General features: G+C 42.4%; 1 protein-coding gene across 1 annotated transcript in view; it reads left to right on the plus strand.

The window, feature by feature from the left end:
- Nucleotides 1–1,900: 1,900 nt before the first annotated feature.
- Nucleotides 1,901–15,366, plus strand: part of ice1 (KIAA0947-like (H. sapiens)) — a 105,102-nt gene continuing 91,636 nt past the window's right edge. The window contains exon 1 of the mRNA XM_068058736.1: nucleotides 1,901–2,053. Coding sequence (XP_067914837.1) covers nucleotides 1,955–2,053 — 99 coding nt within the window. The 5' untranslated portion in view covers nucleotides 1,901–1,954. The remainder of the gene's footprint in view (nucleotides 2,054–15,366) is intronic.

A 15,366-nucleotide genomic window follows, 5' to 3' on the forward strand; every position in this document is an offset into this window, starting at 1 on the left:
GAGTAACTCTGATCCTGGAGTAACCTGACTGATCCTTGAGTAATCTGATCCTGGTGTAATCTGATGGATCCTGGAGTAACTCCGATCCTGGAGTAATCTGACTGATCCTGGAGTAACTCTGATCCTGGAGTAATCTGACTGATCCTGGAGTAACTCTGATCATGGAGTAATCTGACTGATCCTAGAGTAATTCTGATCCTGGTGTAATCTGACTGATCCTAGAGTAACTCTGATCCTGGAGTAACTCTGATCCTGGAGTAATCTGACTGATCCTGGAGTAACTCTGATCATGGAGTAATCTGACTGATCCTAGAGTAATTCTGATCCTGGTGTAATCTGACTGATCCTAGAGTAACTCTGATCCTGGAGTAACTCCGATCCTGGTGTAATCTGACTGATCCTGGAGGAACACTGATCCTGGTGTAATCTGTCTGATCCTAGAGTAACTCTGATCATGGCGTAATCTGACTGATCCTGGAGTAACTCTGATCCTGGAGTAATCTGACTGATCCCAGAGTAACTCTGATCCTGGTGTAATCTGTGATCATTGAGGAGTTCTGATCCTGGAGTAACTCTGATCCTGGTTTAATCTGATGGATCCTGGAGTAACTCCGATCCTGGAGTAATCTGACTGATCCTGGAGTAACTCCGATCCTGGTGTAATCTGACTGATCCTGGAGTAACTCTGATCCTGGAGTAACTCTGATCCTGGAGTAACTCCGATCCTGGTGTAATATGACTGATCCTGGAGGAACGCTGATCCTGGTATAATCTGACTGATCCTAGAGTAACTCTGATCCTGGAGTAACTCCGATCCTGGAGTAACTCTGATCCTGGAGTATTCTGACTGATCCTAGAGTAACTCCGATCCTGGTGTAATCTGACTGATCCTGGAGGAACGCTGATCCTGGTGTAATCTGACTGATCCTGGAGTAACTCTGATCCTGGTGTAATCTGACTGATCCAGGAGTAACTCTGTTCCTGGAGTAATCTGACTGATCCGAGAGTAACTCTGTTCCTGGAGTAATCTTACTGATCCTAGAGTAACTCTGATCTTGGAGTAACTCCTATCCTGGTGTAATCTGACTGATCCTGCAGGAACTCTGATCCTGGTGTAATCTGACTGATCCTGGAGTAATCTGACTGATCCTGGAGTAACTCTGATCCTGGAGTAATCTGACTGATCCTAGAGTAACTCTGATCCTAGTGAAATCTGACTGATCCTGGAGTTACCCTGATCCTGGAGTAACTCTGATCCTGGTGTAATCTGACTGATCCTGGAGTAACTCTGTTCCTGGATTAATCTGACTGATCCTAGAGTAACTCTGATCCTGGAGTAATCTGACTGATCCTAGAGTAACTCCTATCCTGGTGTAATCTGACTGATCCTGCAGGAACTCGGATCCTGGTCTAATCTGACTGATCCTGCAGGAACTCTGATCCTGGTCTAATCTGACTGATCCTGGTGTAACTCTGATTCTGGAGTAATCTGACTGATCCTAGAGTAACTCTGATCCTGGTGTAACCTGACTGATCCTGGATTAAGTCTGATCCTGAAGTAAATCTGATCTGGTGTAATCTCACTGATCCTGGAGTAATTCTGATCCTGGTGAAATCTGATCCTGTTGCTATCAGTCACTCTGAATAACGGAGACCTGATCAGGTTCCCTATGGCTGCCCGAGCAGATGCCGATTATTTTTTTTCTTTAAATGTGTTCCTGTATTTGTTTGTGTGTGTCTGTACGGCGGCGGTCTCCGCTGCTGTATCTGTTGCCCTGTTGCGGTTGCTCGTGTTTCAGTCTGTTTTTGTTGATCCGAGTGTGAACTCGGCAGCCGCCGCCGGGGGTCCTTTCTGTTTGTGTCGCGTGTTTTTGACGTCTGCTATGCGACTCGGGCATGGCGTCGCTGCAGGGTCGGACTGGTGATTGAGGGTTGGTGTGGAGTGGATCCGAACATGATGCCCGGAGAATCCCGGTCACAGGCGGCCGAGGTGGTGGCGGACGCTGTGACTGCGGGTTCAGCTTCCTGTTTGAACTGTGACACCTTACAGCAGGTAAAGAGTCAAATAGTCAATGTCTATGATGCAGAATCTTTAACAGAGCAATGGAGATCAATGGCTGGAAATAGAGAGTAACAGATAATAGCGAGTAATGGATTATAATGGAGGGTGATATATGGTCATAGCGATTAATGGATGGAAATAGAGCAATACATTGTGATAGAATGCAGTGGATTATGATGGACAGTAATATATTATAGAGTGCATTTGATTGGGAGGGTGCAGTGCATTAAAATACAGACCAAAAATTATAATCGGAGGAGCAGTGGATAATAAAGAGAAAAAAAGATTATATTATAAAGGCATACATTTTTAATTGTACTGCATTGTGATAGAGCTGTCGATTGTAATTAATTATGGATTAGAATGAAGGGAAATCCATCATAATAGACCATTGGATTATAATGCTAAAAGTGAATGACAGATTTGCCGAGAGCCATGCAGTGTAGTAGAACGGTGGATAATCATTGGATTATAATCAAGAAGATTGCGTTTTCATGGAAAGTGATGCATTAAATTAGAGAAGCATAGATCATATTGGGTATTACATTTAAAAGGACTTGCATTTATCTAGTGTCTTTCAGGATGTCCCAAAGCACTTTACCGCCAATTAAGTACTTGAAGTGTAGTCATAACATAATATAAGAAATGTGGCAGACAGTTTTCACACAGTAAGATTGGTAAAAAAGACGTGATAATGACTAGATCATTAGTTTTAATGATGTTCATTGAGGAATAAATATTGACCCGGGCTCCTGGGAGAACTCCTCTGCTCTTAGCATAGTGCCATGGGATCTTTCACACCTACTTGAGAGGGCAAAACGGGCTCAATTTAACATTTCATTTGAAAGATGACACCTCTGACTGGAGCACTAAGAGTGCTATCCTAGACTTTGTGCTCAAGCTTCTGGTGTGGGACTTGAATGTCTGACTGAGACAAAAGTGCTGAGCTAGAGTCAATACCTGCATTATGACAGAGAGTAAGCATTACATTATAATAAAGTAATGGATTACAATAGAGAGCAATACATTATAATATAAGCATTAAAATATAATTGATATTCCATTGTAATAAAGTATTACATTATACACACTGACAGATTATAATAAAGCATATTATGATTCAAAGGGCATAATATGCAGAAAATTAAATTGTAGTATACACAGCATTGTTTTGTCTGTTTCATACTATGAACATCCTTTACAATGGATTTTCAAAAAAAAAAACTAGGGTGTAATTTTGTATCCCTAAAATAAGTAAAACAGTGTATATGCCATTTTTGAATGATGTGGTTTGTAGATGAATATCTTATTTCAGGGAAATAATCTATCGAAATGTAATATGTCCAAGCTGACTCTCTGTAAACAAGTCAGAATGTAACACCAATTATCACTTTATTGAACTACCTTGTAATTTTCTACTGACTGCTTATCTTTGAACTGTACCTATACGGTGCAACTTAAAATGTATAATTTTATAATCTTTGGTAGGCTTTCGATCTCTCGTTACAAGTATCTGGTATGCTCGACTAATGTATGCCTGAGATTTTATGTAATTTATTTTGTAAAAGTTAGTGATGCACTGCAGAATAAAGCAAATAAAAATTATTGTATTAAATTGGAGAATGACATATTTATATCCAGATCTTTGTAGCTAGAGGACTGGAATACGAGGGGGTAGAAGTCATGCTTCAGCTATACAAAGCTCTGGTTAGGCCACACCTGGAGCACTGTGAGCCGGTCTTGTAGGGAGTGCAGTGTATTTTTGCCAGAATGATACCTCGACTGCAAGATTTAAATTACGAGGAGAAATTACGCAAACTAGGGTTGTGTTCCCTGGAATTTAGAAGGCTAAGGGGGATTTAAGTCACAGAGTTATATAAACAGGCCCTTCGGCCCATCGTGTCCGTGCCAGCCATCAAGCACCTATCTATTCTAGCACTTGGCCCATAGCCTTGTATAGAACATAGAACAGTACAGCACAGTACAGGCCCTTCGGCCCACGATGTTGTGCTGACCCTTTAACCGACTCTAAGATCAAACTACCGACATACCCTTCATTCTACTGTCATCCATGTACCTATCCAAGAGTCGCTTAAATGTCCCTAATGTATCTGCATCTACTACCACTGCTGGCACTGCATTCCACGCACCCACCACTCTCTGTGTAAAGAACCTACCTCTGACATCTCCCCTAAACCTTCCTCCAATCACCTTAAAATTATGCCCCCTGGTGATAGCCCTTTCCACCCTGGGAAAAAGTCTCTGGCTATCCACTCTACCTATGCCTCTCAACATCTTGTAGACCTCTCATCCTTCTTTGTTCCAATGAGAAAAGCCCTAGCTCCCTCAACCTTTCTTCATAAGACATGCCCTCCAGTTCAGGCAGCATCCTGGTAAATCTCCCCTGCACCCTCTCTAAAGCTTCCACATCCTTCCTATAATGGGGCGACCAGAACTGAACACAGTATTCCAAGTGTGGTCTAACCAGGGCTTTATAGAGCTGCAGCATAACCTCACGGCTCTTAAACTCAATCCCCCTGTTAATGAAAGCCAACACCCCAAACGCCTTCTTAACAACCTATCAACTTGGGTGGCAACTTTGAGGGATCTATGGACGTGGACCCCAAGATCCCTCTGTTCCTCCACACTGCCAAGAATCCTGTCTTTAAGCCTGTATTCTGCATTCAAATTCGATCTTCCAAAATGAATCACTTCACACTTTTCCAGGTTGAATTCCATCTGTCACTTCTCAGCCCAGCTCTGCATCCTGTCACTGTCCCGTTGCAACCTACAACAGCCCTCCACACTATCCACAACTCCAGCATCCCTTGTGTCATCGGCAAACTTACTAACCCAGCCTTCTGCTTCCTCATCCAAGTCATTTATAAAGATCACAAAGAGCAGAGGTCCCAGAACAGATCCCTGTGGAACACCACTGGTCACCGAGCTCCATGCTGAATACTTTCCATCTACTACCACCTTCTATGGGCCAGCCAATTCTGTATCCAGACAGCCAACTTTCCCTGTATCCCATGCCTCCTTACTTTCTGAATGAGCCTACCATCGGGAACCTTATCAAACGCCTTGCTAAAATCCATATACACCACATCCACTGCTCTTCCTTCATCAATGTGTTTTGTCACATCCTCAAAGAATTCAATAAGGCTTGTGAGGCATGACCTGCCCCTCACAAAGCCATGCTGACTATCTCTAATCAAACTATGCTTTTCCAAATAATCATAAATCCTGTCTCTCAGAATCCTCTCCAATAATTGCTATGGCATTTCAAGTGCTCATCTAAATACTTCTTAAATTTTGTGAGGGTTCCTGCCTCTCCCACCCCTTCAGGCAGTGTGTTCCAGATTCCAACCATCCTCTGGGTGAAAAATGTTTTCCTCAAATCCCCTCTAAATCTCTTGCCCCTTACCTTAAATCTATACCCCCTGATTATTGACATCTCCTGTCAGGGAAAAGTTTCTTCCTCTCTACCCTGTCATAATTTTGTATACCTCTATCAGGTCTCCCCTCAGCCTTCTCTGCTCTAAGGACAACAACCCTAGCCTATCCAGTCTCCATAGCTGAAATGCTCCAGCCCAGGCAACATCCTGGTGAATTTCCTCTGCACCCTCTCCAGTGCAATCACATCCATCCTATAGTGTGGTGACCAGAACTGTACACAGTACTCCAGCTGTGGCCTAACTAGCGTTTTATACAGCTGCATCATAACCTCCCTGCTCTTATATTCTCTGCCTCGGCTAAAAAAGGCAAGTATCCTGTATGCCTTCCTAACCACCTTATCTACCTGTGTTGCTGCTGCCTTCAGTGATATATGGACAAGTACACCAAGTTCCCTCTGACCCTCTGTACTTCCGAAGGTCTACCACCCAATGTATATTCCCTTGCCTTGTTAGTCCTCCCAAAATGCATCATCTCACACTTCTCAGGATTAAATTCCATTTGCCACTGCTCTGCCCATCTTACCAGCCCATCTATATCGTCCTGAAATCTAAGGCTTTCCTCCTCACTATTTACGACACCACCAATTTCCGTGTCATCTGCGGACTCACTGATCATAACTCCTATATTCACGTCTAAATCATTAATGTACACTACAAACAGCAAGGGTCCCAGCACCGATCCCTGCGGTACGCCACTGGTCACAGGCTTCCAATCGCAAAAACAACCCTCGACCATCACCCTCTGCCTCCTACCACTAAGCCAATTTTGGATCCACTTTGCCAAATTACCCTGGATCCCATGGGCTCTTGCCTTCTTAACCAATCTCCCATGCAAGACCTTATCAAAAGCCTTACTGAAGTCCATGTACACTATATCAACTGCTTTACTCTCATCTACACATCTAGTCACCTCCTCGAAAAATTCAATCAAGTTAGTTAGACATGATTTCTCCCTGACAAAGCTATGCTGACTATCCATGATTAATCCCTGTCTCTCCAAGTGGAGATTAATCCTGTCCCTCAGAATGTTTTCCAGTAGTTTCCCTACCGCTGATGTTAGACTCACTGGCCTGTAATTACCTGGTTTATCCCTGCTATCCTTCTTGAATAATGGTACCACATTCACTGTCCTCCAGTCCTCTGGCACCTCTCCTGTGGCCAGAGAGTATTTGAACATTTGAGTCAGAGTCCCTGCTATCTCCTCCCTTGCCTCACATAAGAGTTTGGGATACATCTCATTTGGGCCTGGGGATTTAACCACTTTTAAGCCCGCTAAAACTGCTAATGCCTCCTCTTTTTCAATGCTATTTTGTTCCAGGCTATCACAATCCCCCTCCCTGATCTCTGCACCGACATTGTCCTTCTCCATAGTGAACACAGATGAAAAGTACTCATTTAAAACCTCACCTATGTCCTCCGGCTCCACACAGATTGCCACTTTGGTCCCTAATGGGCCCTACTCTTTCCCTGGTTATCCTCTTGCCCTTAACATACTTATAAAACGCCTTGGGATTTTCCTTTATGTTGCCCGCTAGTGTTTTTTCATGCCCCCACCCCCCCCTTCGCTCTCCTAATTACTTTTTTAAGTATCCCCCTATATTTTCTATACTCCTCTAGGCCCTCTGCTGTTTTCAGCCCCCTGAATCTGCCATAAGCCTCTTTTTTTTATCCTTATCCAATCCTCTATATCCCTTGACATCCAGGGTTCCCTGAACTTGTTGGTCCTACCCTTCACCTTTATGGGATCATGTTGAAGTTTTTAATTGAAGTTTTCAAGATATTAAGGGGAACAGATAGAGAGGAATTATTTCCAGTAGTTGAGGAATATAGCACGAGGGGGCATAGTCAAAAAATTAGAGCCAGACCTTACAGGAGTGAAATTAGGAACCATTTCTTTATGCAAAGGGTGCTAGAAATTTGGAACTGTATTCCACAAACAGAAATTGATGCTAGATCAGTTGTTAATTTTAAAACTGGGATTGATAAATTTTAGTTAGCCAAGGGTATTTTAAGAATATAGGGCAAAGGAGTTAGGTCACAGATCAGCCATGATCCCATTGAATGGCAAAACAGGCTCAATGAGCTAGATGGCCTACTCTTCCTATGTTTCTAGATAGCATTTTAGTAATGTGAACTCTGGATTTAAATGATGTCATTATGGAGACAAGCTTAAGTGGCTTATAATAGTCATCTGATACCCAATATTACAATACTGCTTTGAGTTGATTGGAGCATGTATTTCTCCACAGTATAGTTTGAGGAGCTGGGAGGCGCAACGCAGGGATGCTTTATAAGTGTGGACTTAGGAATTTATAACAGAGAAGTATGTCAAAAACAGGAGAATAGAAAGAAAGGTTTTGTAAACGGGATATTTGTGCAGATATAGGATTCTTATATATGATGTTTTATGGGCTGGTGCTACTATCTTTCTGGATTGTTTTTTGCTGAAAGCCGTTCTTGTGGATACAGACTTTGGAATATTCTGCCATTGATGGGTGAAGGAGTAATGATTATAACATTTACTATAGAGTAAGAAATAATTTTGCACTGTATTGCTCAGAAGTTCTGTGGTCAGAAAACAGAGCTATACTAAACAAAAAGCCAAAAGGCCTGCAGGTGCTGGAAATCTGAAGCAGAAGAAGAAGAGTTGCTGTTTCAAGTGCAGACCTGTTGTCAAAGCACCTGAAACGTCATCTACAGAGTCATTTAATTCAAATGATCTGATAATTCTATTCTATAACACTAAATTCCCATTTGCTGAATTGTTTTATATTGCTTAGTTCAAATTATTGGATAATTCCAATTTTTTTGTGCAAGAAATAACTTGAAATTATCAGTAGTAGACTACATTTTATGCTTCAGCGTGTGTGAAACCATCCATGATCTAGAGGGAAATGGGAGCAGCTAATATGTATAGCAATCTAATTTAGCCTCTGAGTCAGAAGGTCGTGGGTTCATGTCCCACTTTAGAGATTTGAGCATGGGATGACACTCCACTGTATTGCTGAGGGAGCACTGCACTGTTGGAGGTGCCATCTTTCAGATGAGCTGTTGAACCAAGGCCCCATTTGCCCTCTTGGGTAGATGTAACAGATCCTGTGGCACTATGAAGAAGAGCACTGGAGTTCTTCCCAGTGTCCTGGCTGATGTTTATCCCTAAACCAACATCACTAATGAGAAACAGATTATCTGGCCATTTATCTCATCTCTGTTTGTGGAACCTTGCTGTGTGCAAATTAGCTGCTGTTCCTTGCATTATAACCGTGACTACCCTTCAAAACTACTTCATTGACTGTTATGTTTTGGGATGTCCTGAGCTTGTGAAAGGCGCTATAGAAATATATAAATTCTTTCTTAGCATAGATATGTTGATCCACTAACTAGTGTAAGTTAGGTCAATTGGTACATTCAGAGCAGTTACATTGCATATAATGACACATTTGCCTTGTTTCAGTGTTACCCCAGTACTTTATAATGCTGCTGGACCATCACATTGGGCGAGTCCTTTATACGGATGGACTGGCAGACTTTGTGAGATGTAGAACTGGTGAAGTTTAGTACAGTTTACATACTGAATTTACAGCACAGCAGCTTTAAGGTCAGTATGAAACTCCTTTCGTTAGGGTTTGTTTGTATGACTGCTATTTTAGGAGCAGCTCTGCTGAGGTTAATTACAGTAAGTGATTGAAGTGAAGTTAGAAAACAAATAAGAGAAGTGAGAATAATACTGAGACAAAATTTGCTGTTTCATAATGTGACAGCTAAATGAAGGAGAAAGTGAACAGGACTGTGATGGATATATATGTGCTTCACTGCAGCTAACACAAAAGAAAGGTTATGATGGCCCTGGTTTAACATCTCATCCGAAACCCAGCACCTCCAACAGTGCAGCGCTTCCTTGATACTGCACTGGAGTGTCAACCGAGATTGTGAGTTCAAATCTCCTGACTGGAAGTTGCACTCTCAACCTTCTAACTCAGTGATAGGTATTAGTCTGTAACTACTACTGTCACAGGACAGAGCATAAGTTACTTTCATTATATGTGGACTTGCTTTTGCAGGATGCTGCTGCATGCTTTGTTGTATATAGGCTGGGATCTTATCTGGACGACAGGGGTCTTGATCTCCGGCAAAAGCCCCAGCGAGAACCCCATGTCGCCCCTTCCTTGGGAGGCCCGCCGAATAAAGTGCCAATTGAGCACTTAACTAGACAGCGGCGGGCCTTCCACAGGATCAAGGGCCCTGGCGACAGAAGTCCCGCCCTCTAAGAGTTTCCAGCCAATCAGAGGCAGGGAACTCTTTAACTGAGCAGCGCCACCACGGAGGCAGTGGCTGCTGCTGGTGGAACACTCACCCGAGGCTGAGGAGCAGTGCTGGACCCAGCCCACAGGTAGGTCAAGGCAGGAGCAGTCTCGCCGGTTGGAGGTCGTTGGGGGGGCGCTGCAGGAAGGTTGGCAGCAAGGGCAAGGGTGTGGCTCTCAGTCAGCGCCCCCCTTCCCGATGCCAGGTCCTTCGTTCAGGCACTGAGTGCCTTTTAACAAGCGATCCTCTCCCCCCACCATCCCCGGAGCCGGCAAGCAACCCGCATGGATTTTCTTTTCATGCTCCCCGTGTGGCAACAGGTCCGCCCGCCACTGGGCTTAATGCAGTGGGGTGAGGCCCTTAATTGGGCATTAATTGCCCACTTCAGGGCCTCAATTGGCGGCAAGGCGGGAAGGCTATTCACAGGCTTCCCGTCCCGGACTTAATTTAGGCGCAGCTGGGAAGGTGGCAGGGTCCCCCATTCCTGGCCATCATCTCACCTAATTACATGTTCTGCCTGCTTCCAAACACACCACGGGGGAAAGCATAAAATTCCTCCCATAGTTGCTGTACTGTGATTGATCAGGTGAGTTCAGTGCAGGGGTGATTAGTCTGCTGTACACCTTGTGAAGCTGCAGGAAATAGCGGACACTAGGCATTTTATGCCTGTATTCTAATTTCTTGTTGGTGAAGGTGACGCTAAGCTCAGAATTTTTGGGCCAGCTGTGATTTTCCCATGAAAATGTTCCTGGGTGTGGCAAAAGCACATAACGGGAATCCTGCCACATTGAAAGCATGATTACAAAGAAAAAAGTACATTTTTGGAATGGCTTGAGAGATGCTTCTAATTAATCACTGTACTCTCCCTATTCTTGCAAAGGGAAGTCTGGATTTGGTGATAACAATTGCCACCCTGATTTACATGAAATGCCTAAAAGACAATTAGGCCTGGTGCCAGTGAAGCTGGAAGTAGCAGAGAGCTGGTGGTTTGATTAATGCTAGACTCTTGTGGGTTAGTTAGCTAACAGTCCACATAAAGATAAGGAGAGAAATTAATCAGAGGACCTTTCAAATTGTGGAATTCCGTAACCCCGTTGTTTCAAGACATCGTAAGAAATTGGCTTCATTGAATATAAACATATCTATGTTGTACAGAGGCAAACATAAAGTCAATGGTTTTAGAAATAATTCACTTTAATAAATCATCTATGGTATCAAGTAAATCAACCTGTTATCAAATCGCTAGTGTCTTAACACAAGAACATTTATTTTACTTGTTAACATTTCATTAGGCTACTACTCACTACATCTACAACTTCTTCATTACACTTCGAACTATATCCTGTCTTCTCTTGTATTCAACTAGCTGCAGTTTTTTTTTTTCTTTTGTCAGTTGGGTGTCTGACATAAAAGGGAATGCATCAACTTTTCAAAACAAATCCACGTTAGTAGAGTTTTTGTTTCCAGATGTGGAGTATGCGCACTCACTGTAACGATACCTCACACTTAAGCTCAGAGAATGTAAGTGCAGATTGGTAACAACTAAGGCTTAGGGACCCCCGTGTCTGCATAATGGGGTCTGTTTAGCTGGTCAGATTTCTGCTGCTTGTTCAGCTAGGAGTACCCTACCTGTTAGAGCACTGGCTTGCAAGATTATCTGTCGCTGATTGGGAAGAATCCCAGATCCCATCCATGAGTGAGGCTGCCAGGTCAGCCATTAATAGTGCTCTGTAGACCTGGTGTGAGAGGCTGGATAGATAGACTGGGATACTAAGTAGCTACTTGTCTTGATGAACGTGCATGATAAAAATATGCAGTGAAACATTTTGCTGATTTGCTGTTTTAAATATAAACATTTTAAAATATTTTCCATCTGTACTGAATTTCAGATCATTTAATCATGAAATTTAAATGTACAAGTATACACCAAGCACTTACTATGATAACTATTTCTTGCAAGGGAGATGGATAATGTGAATGATTAGAACCTGATGTACTGCTGTTGGTGATATCAGTCCAGTATTTAGCGAGCTGAAAACATATCAACCAAGTGAAAACTGTTCTGGATTAATTAGAAGTTCAGCATGGTGTTATTGTTATAAAATGAAAAATTTAATATTATACTTTGTCACTTATCTGTATAGTGGGCCAGATTGACTATGCAAGACAGTGTATTATGCTAATGTTTTCCTGTAAAAGATCAGTTTTGCTAAGCAGTCGCCATATATTCATGCACTCTTTGCTTCATGTTTCCTGAAAGTTTTAGAATATCAAAATTGACATTTGAAAATTGTAGGATGAAGCTCTGTTTATTAAAAATTAATCAGAACTTAGCTTAATTTGTTCAGTGTTCTGTTGTGCAATTCACCTTTTCTAATTGGGCATGGCTACTTTGATGGCTTTCTATCCATAAAAGAACTTCAGGTGTTCGGCCAAGCATTTTGCTGAAACTGATGCATTTTGGAAGGAGTAAGGAGGAAAGGCAATATAAACTAAATGGTACTATTTAAAGGGGTTTCAGGAACCGAAAGACCTGGAAAAGCACGTACGTAAATCTTTGAAGGTGACAGGACAAGTTGAAAAAGCTGTTTTTAGAATAGAAAGAATCCTCAGCTTTATAAATAGAGGAATAGTGTACAAAAGCAAGGAAGTTGTGCTAAACTTTTACAAAACACTGATTATGCCTCTGTTGGAGTATTGTGTCCACTTCTGGGTACCACAATTTAGGAAGGAGATGTTCAAGACTTTAAAGAGGATGCACAGGATATTTACTAATGTTGAACCAGGGCTGAAAGGCTTCAGTTATGTGACCGGACTAGAGAAACTGGGATTACTGTTATTGAGCTGACAGAGGCATGATGTGCTGAATGGCCTCTTTCTTTGCTGTATCTTTCTATGAGTGAATCAAAAAATATATTGTTGGCAGCAAAATAAATCTGTCAATTTTGCTTTTGACTCTGCGTGCTCTGCTATGTATGTTGGGAAGGTTTACATGACTGCCATTCAGTCAGATGGTTAGATAGTGAAACCGCTAGTGAAATTGAAGTGGTTTATTCCAGTTATCTCGAGCATGGTGGCAGCCTTGAAATTGATCCCTGTTGTTTATAAAGTACACTGGTTACTTTTTTGTCACTAAAGTTTTTTGTTTCCCTTATTTTGACTCTGGTTAATGAAATCTGTAGATGTATGCTTTTAATTTATGTTGCAATGCTTGCTGTTGTTTGGGGTGGATACAAGTAATTCCTTTCTTATTGGTAATGTTGATTTTCTATTTTTTTAAATGTGAACAGCTTTTGATAATATTACAATTTTAGCTTACTTTGGTATGATAAACTGAACTCCGGACAGTACAGAAACATATAAAATGAAACAATATTCCTGATGGCATTGTTAACATTGCATTAATTTGCCAGAATTTTGGAATTTGGAATGTTTTAGGGAATTCTTCAGTAACAGAAAATATCAATGAGGGTATTTGCAGTTTCTTAATGACTTAATTTATGTTTTTAAAAGACTGATAAGGCAGGGTTCTGATCTGCAGCATTAAATGTAGTTAAATTCTGAATGGGCACACTTCCCAGCCTTAAAGACACACCCTCACTTGCTGTGCTCATATTCCCACCAGTCATTCTTTCCACATAGACAACTCATAGATTTATCGGTTTTATTTTTACGATGTGCATGAGCATCTCTGAATCCCCTATATTATATTTAACAGTCTGGCCCATCATCTGATCTCTTTTTGGCTTCTTGCCACTGTATCTTTTTACATGCTGTATTTTTAGTGAGTAACTGTTCACTTCAGAAGCCACCTGAGTAATTATAATAGCCTCATTTGCTTTCCTGATATAATTTACATTTTTGTAGCTCATTTAACATTGATCCAGTTATGAGCATGCTCTCACTTACTTCTTTCGAGGATTTTTCTCACTTACCAAATACAGTATTAGCCATTCAGCTTCTAATTATCATCTTGCGTTTACTTGCACCCTCATCTTAGGAGTATAAGCACTTTTGACACCTTAATAGATAATACCTGCCTCCATTATTTGCTAACATCCCACAGCAGCCTCAACTCATAGATCTCGTTTTCAGTGAGAACCTGTCAGAATTTTTGACCTCCTGATTTCCTTTCCTGGAAGTTGCACTGTACATATGTAACTGATATATAGCTCTGTGTTGTGAGTTCAACATATCTTCAAAAGACCTTTGCATTTTCTTTCATCTGCTATGGCCCCTCTATACTTTTTTCTCCCCAAGGCTACCACTTTGCTGATCTGGAGTTGGCCGAGGCAGTTCTCCAACAGTGGATATCAAATGCCCCAATTGCAGATCAATACTGACAGATCCTAATAGATTCTGCTGCAACAGTAATTTTATTTAGGTAGCTGTTGCTTTGTTCCTGGATTCTTTGCAGTTACTGACGTAAGTCCAGCGTTGGAGTGTTTCCAACGTTGTTTCCAAGGTTCTTGTATGGCTTATGTTGTGGCATTGCCCCGCCAAAAATCTGTAGGATCTTGTTTACTATTGTATTGTCAATGCATAAGTGTTTCCATTCTCTCAATTGTGGGCTGTGGCCCAAAGAGCCTACTCCAAGGTGAAGAGCTGGGGATTAACAAGTGACCGCCAGTAAGGATCATCAGCAGCATCCGTCGCCGGAGGGCAGGTGGAATTGGTGCTGTACAGCTTTTTATAGACAAGCTTCCTGGACCAATAGCAATTAACTTCTGACTAACATCAGGATGTGTTCATTCTTTGTAATGCACAGATAGCTTTGAATATTTTGCATGCTATAGTGCTCTAAGTGGTCAGGCTCACCAGATTGAATCTATGGGCTGAATTTTACCAGCCCCTCGACACCGCGCGTCGCAGCGGGGGTGGGGGGGGGTAAAATTCTGTGGGGAGAGGCCCGCCTTGACCCGCAACATCGAGAAGGGCCCGTTGCATATTACCGGCAGTGGGGGGACCTCGGTGCGCCCCCTGCCGCCTGATGGTGGGTCCTTCATCTGCATATTAAAATTAACCTAAATGAGATGCAAATAAACTTACCAGCTGGCAGTGGCTGTCCCACACCAATTTTACGGTCGCCGTTCGTCCTTCGCATGCCTTCGGAACTCCGTACAGAATTCTGAGGCGAGAGCCTGGTGGGGAGGGGGGAGGAATGAAACTTTCAGGACGGGAGGGGTGGGGGGAGTGTGGAAGACAATTTTAATTGGCTGTGGGGATGGTGGGAAGGCGTTAGAAGGTTGGGTGGAAAGTTTGGGTAGGGAATAAAGTCAGTTTTGTCAATAAGGGCCAATGAAATGACCATTGGGGGGATTGGGGAAAGGCCTCCATATCTTTATCATATGTTAATAAAAACTTCCTTGATACTGTACCTTTAAAATGTACAATGACTTCTAAGGGCTTAAAGCCCTTTAAAAATAGTGCGGGAGCCTATGCGGAGGTGCCAAGCGCCATTGCCGCCTCCATTTAAATGAGCCCCCCGCGCTTAATATCACGGGGTCTCCTCGGCGACCCTTCCGTGTCAAAAGGCCACCGAGT

This window comes from Heterodontus francisci, chromosome 2 (assembly GCF_036365525.1).
Source record: "Heterodontus francisci isolate sHetFra1 chromosome 2, sHetFra1.hap1, whole genome shotgun sequence".
NCBI lineage: Eukaryota > Metazoa > Chordata > Chondrichthyes > Heterodontiformes > Heterodontidae > Heterodontus > Heterodontus francisci.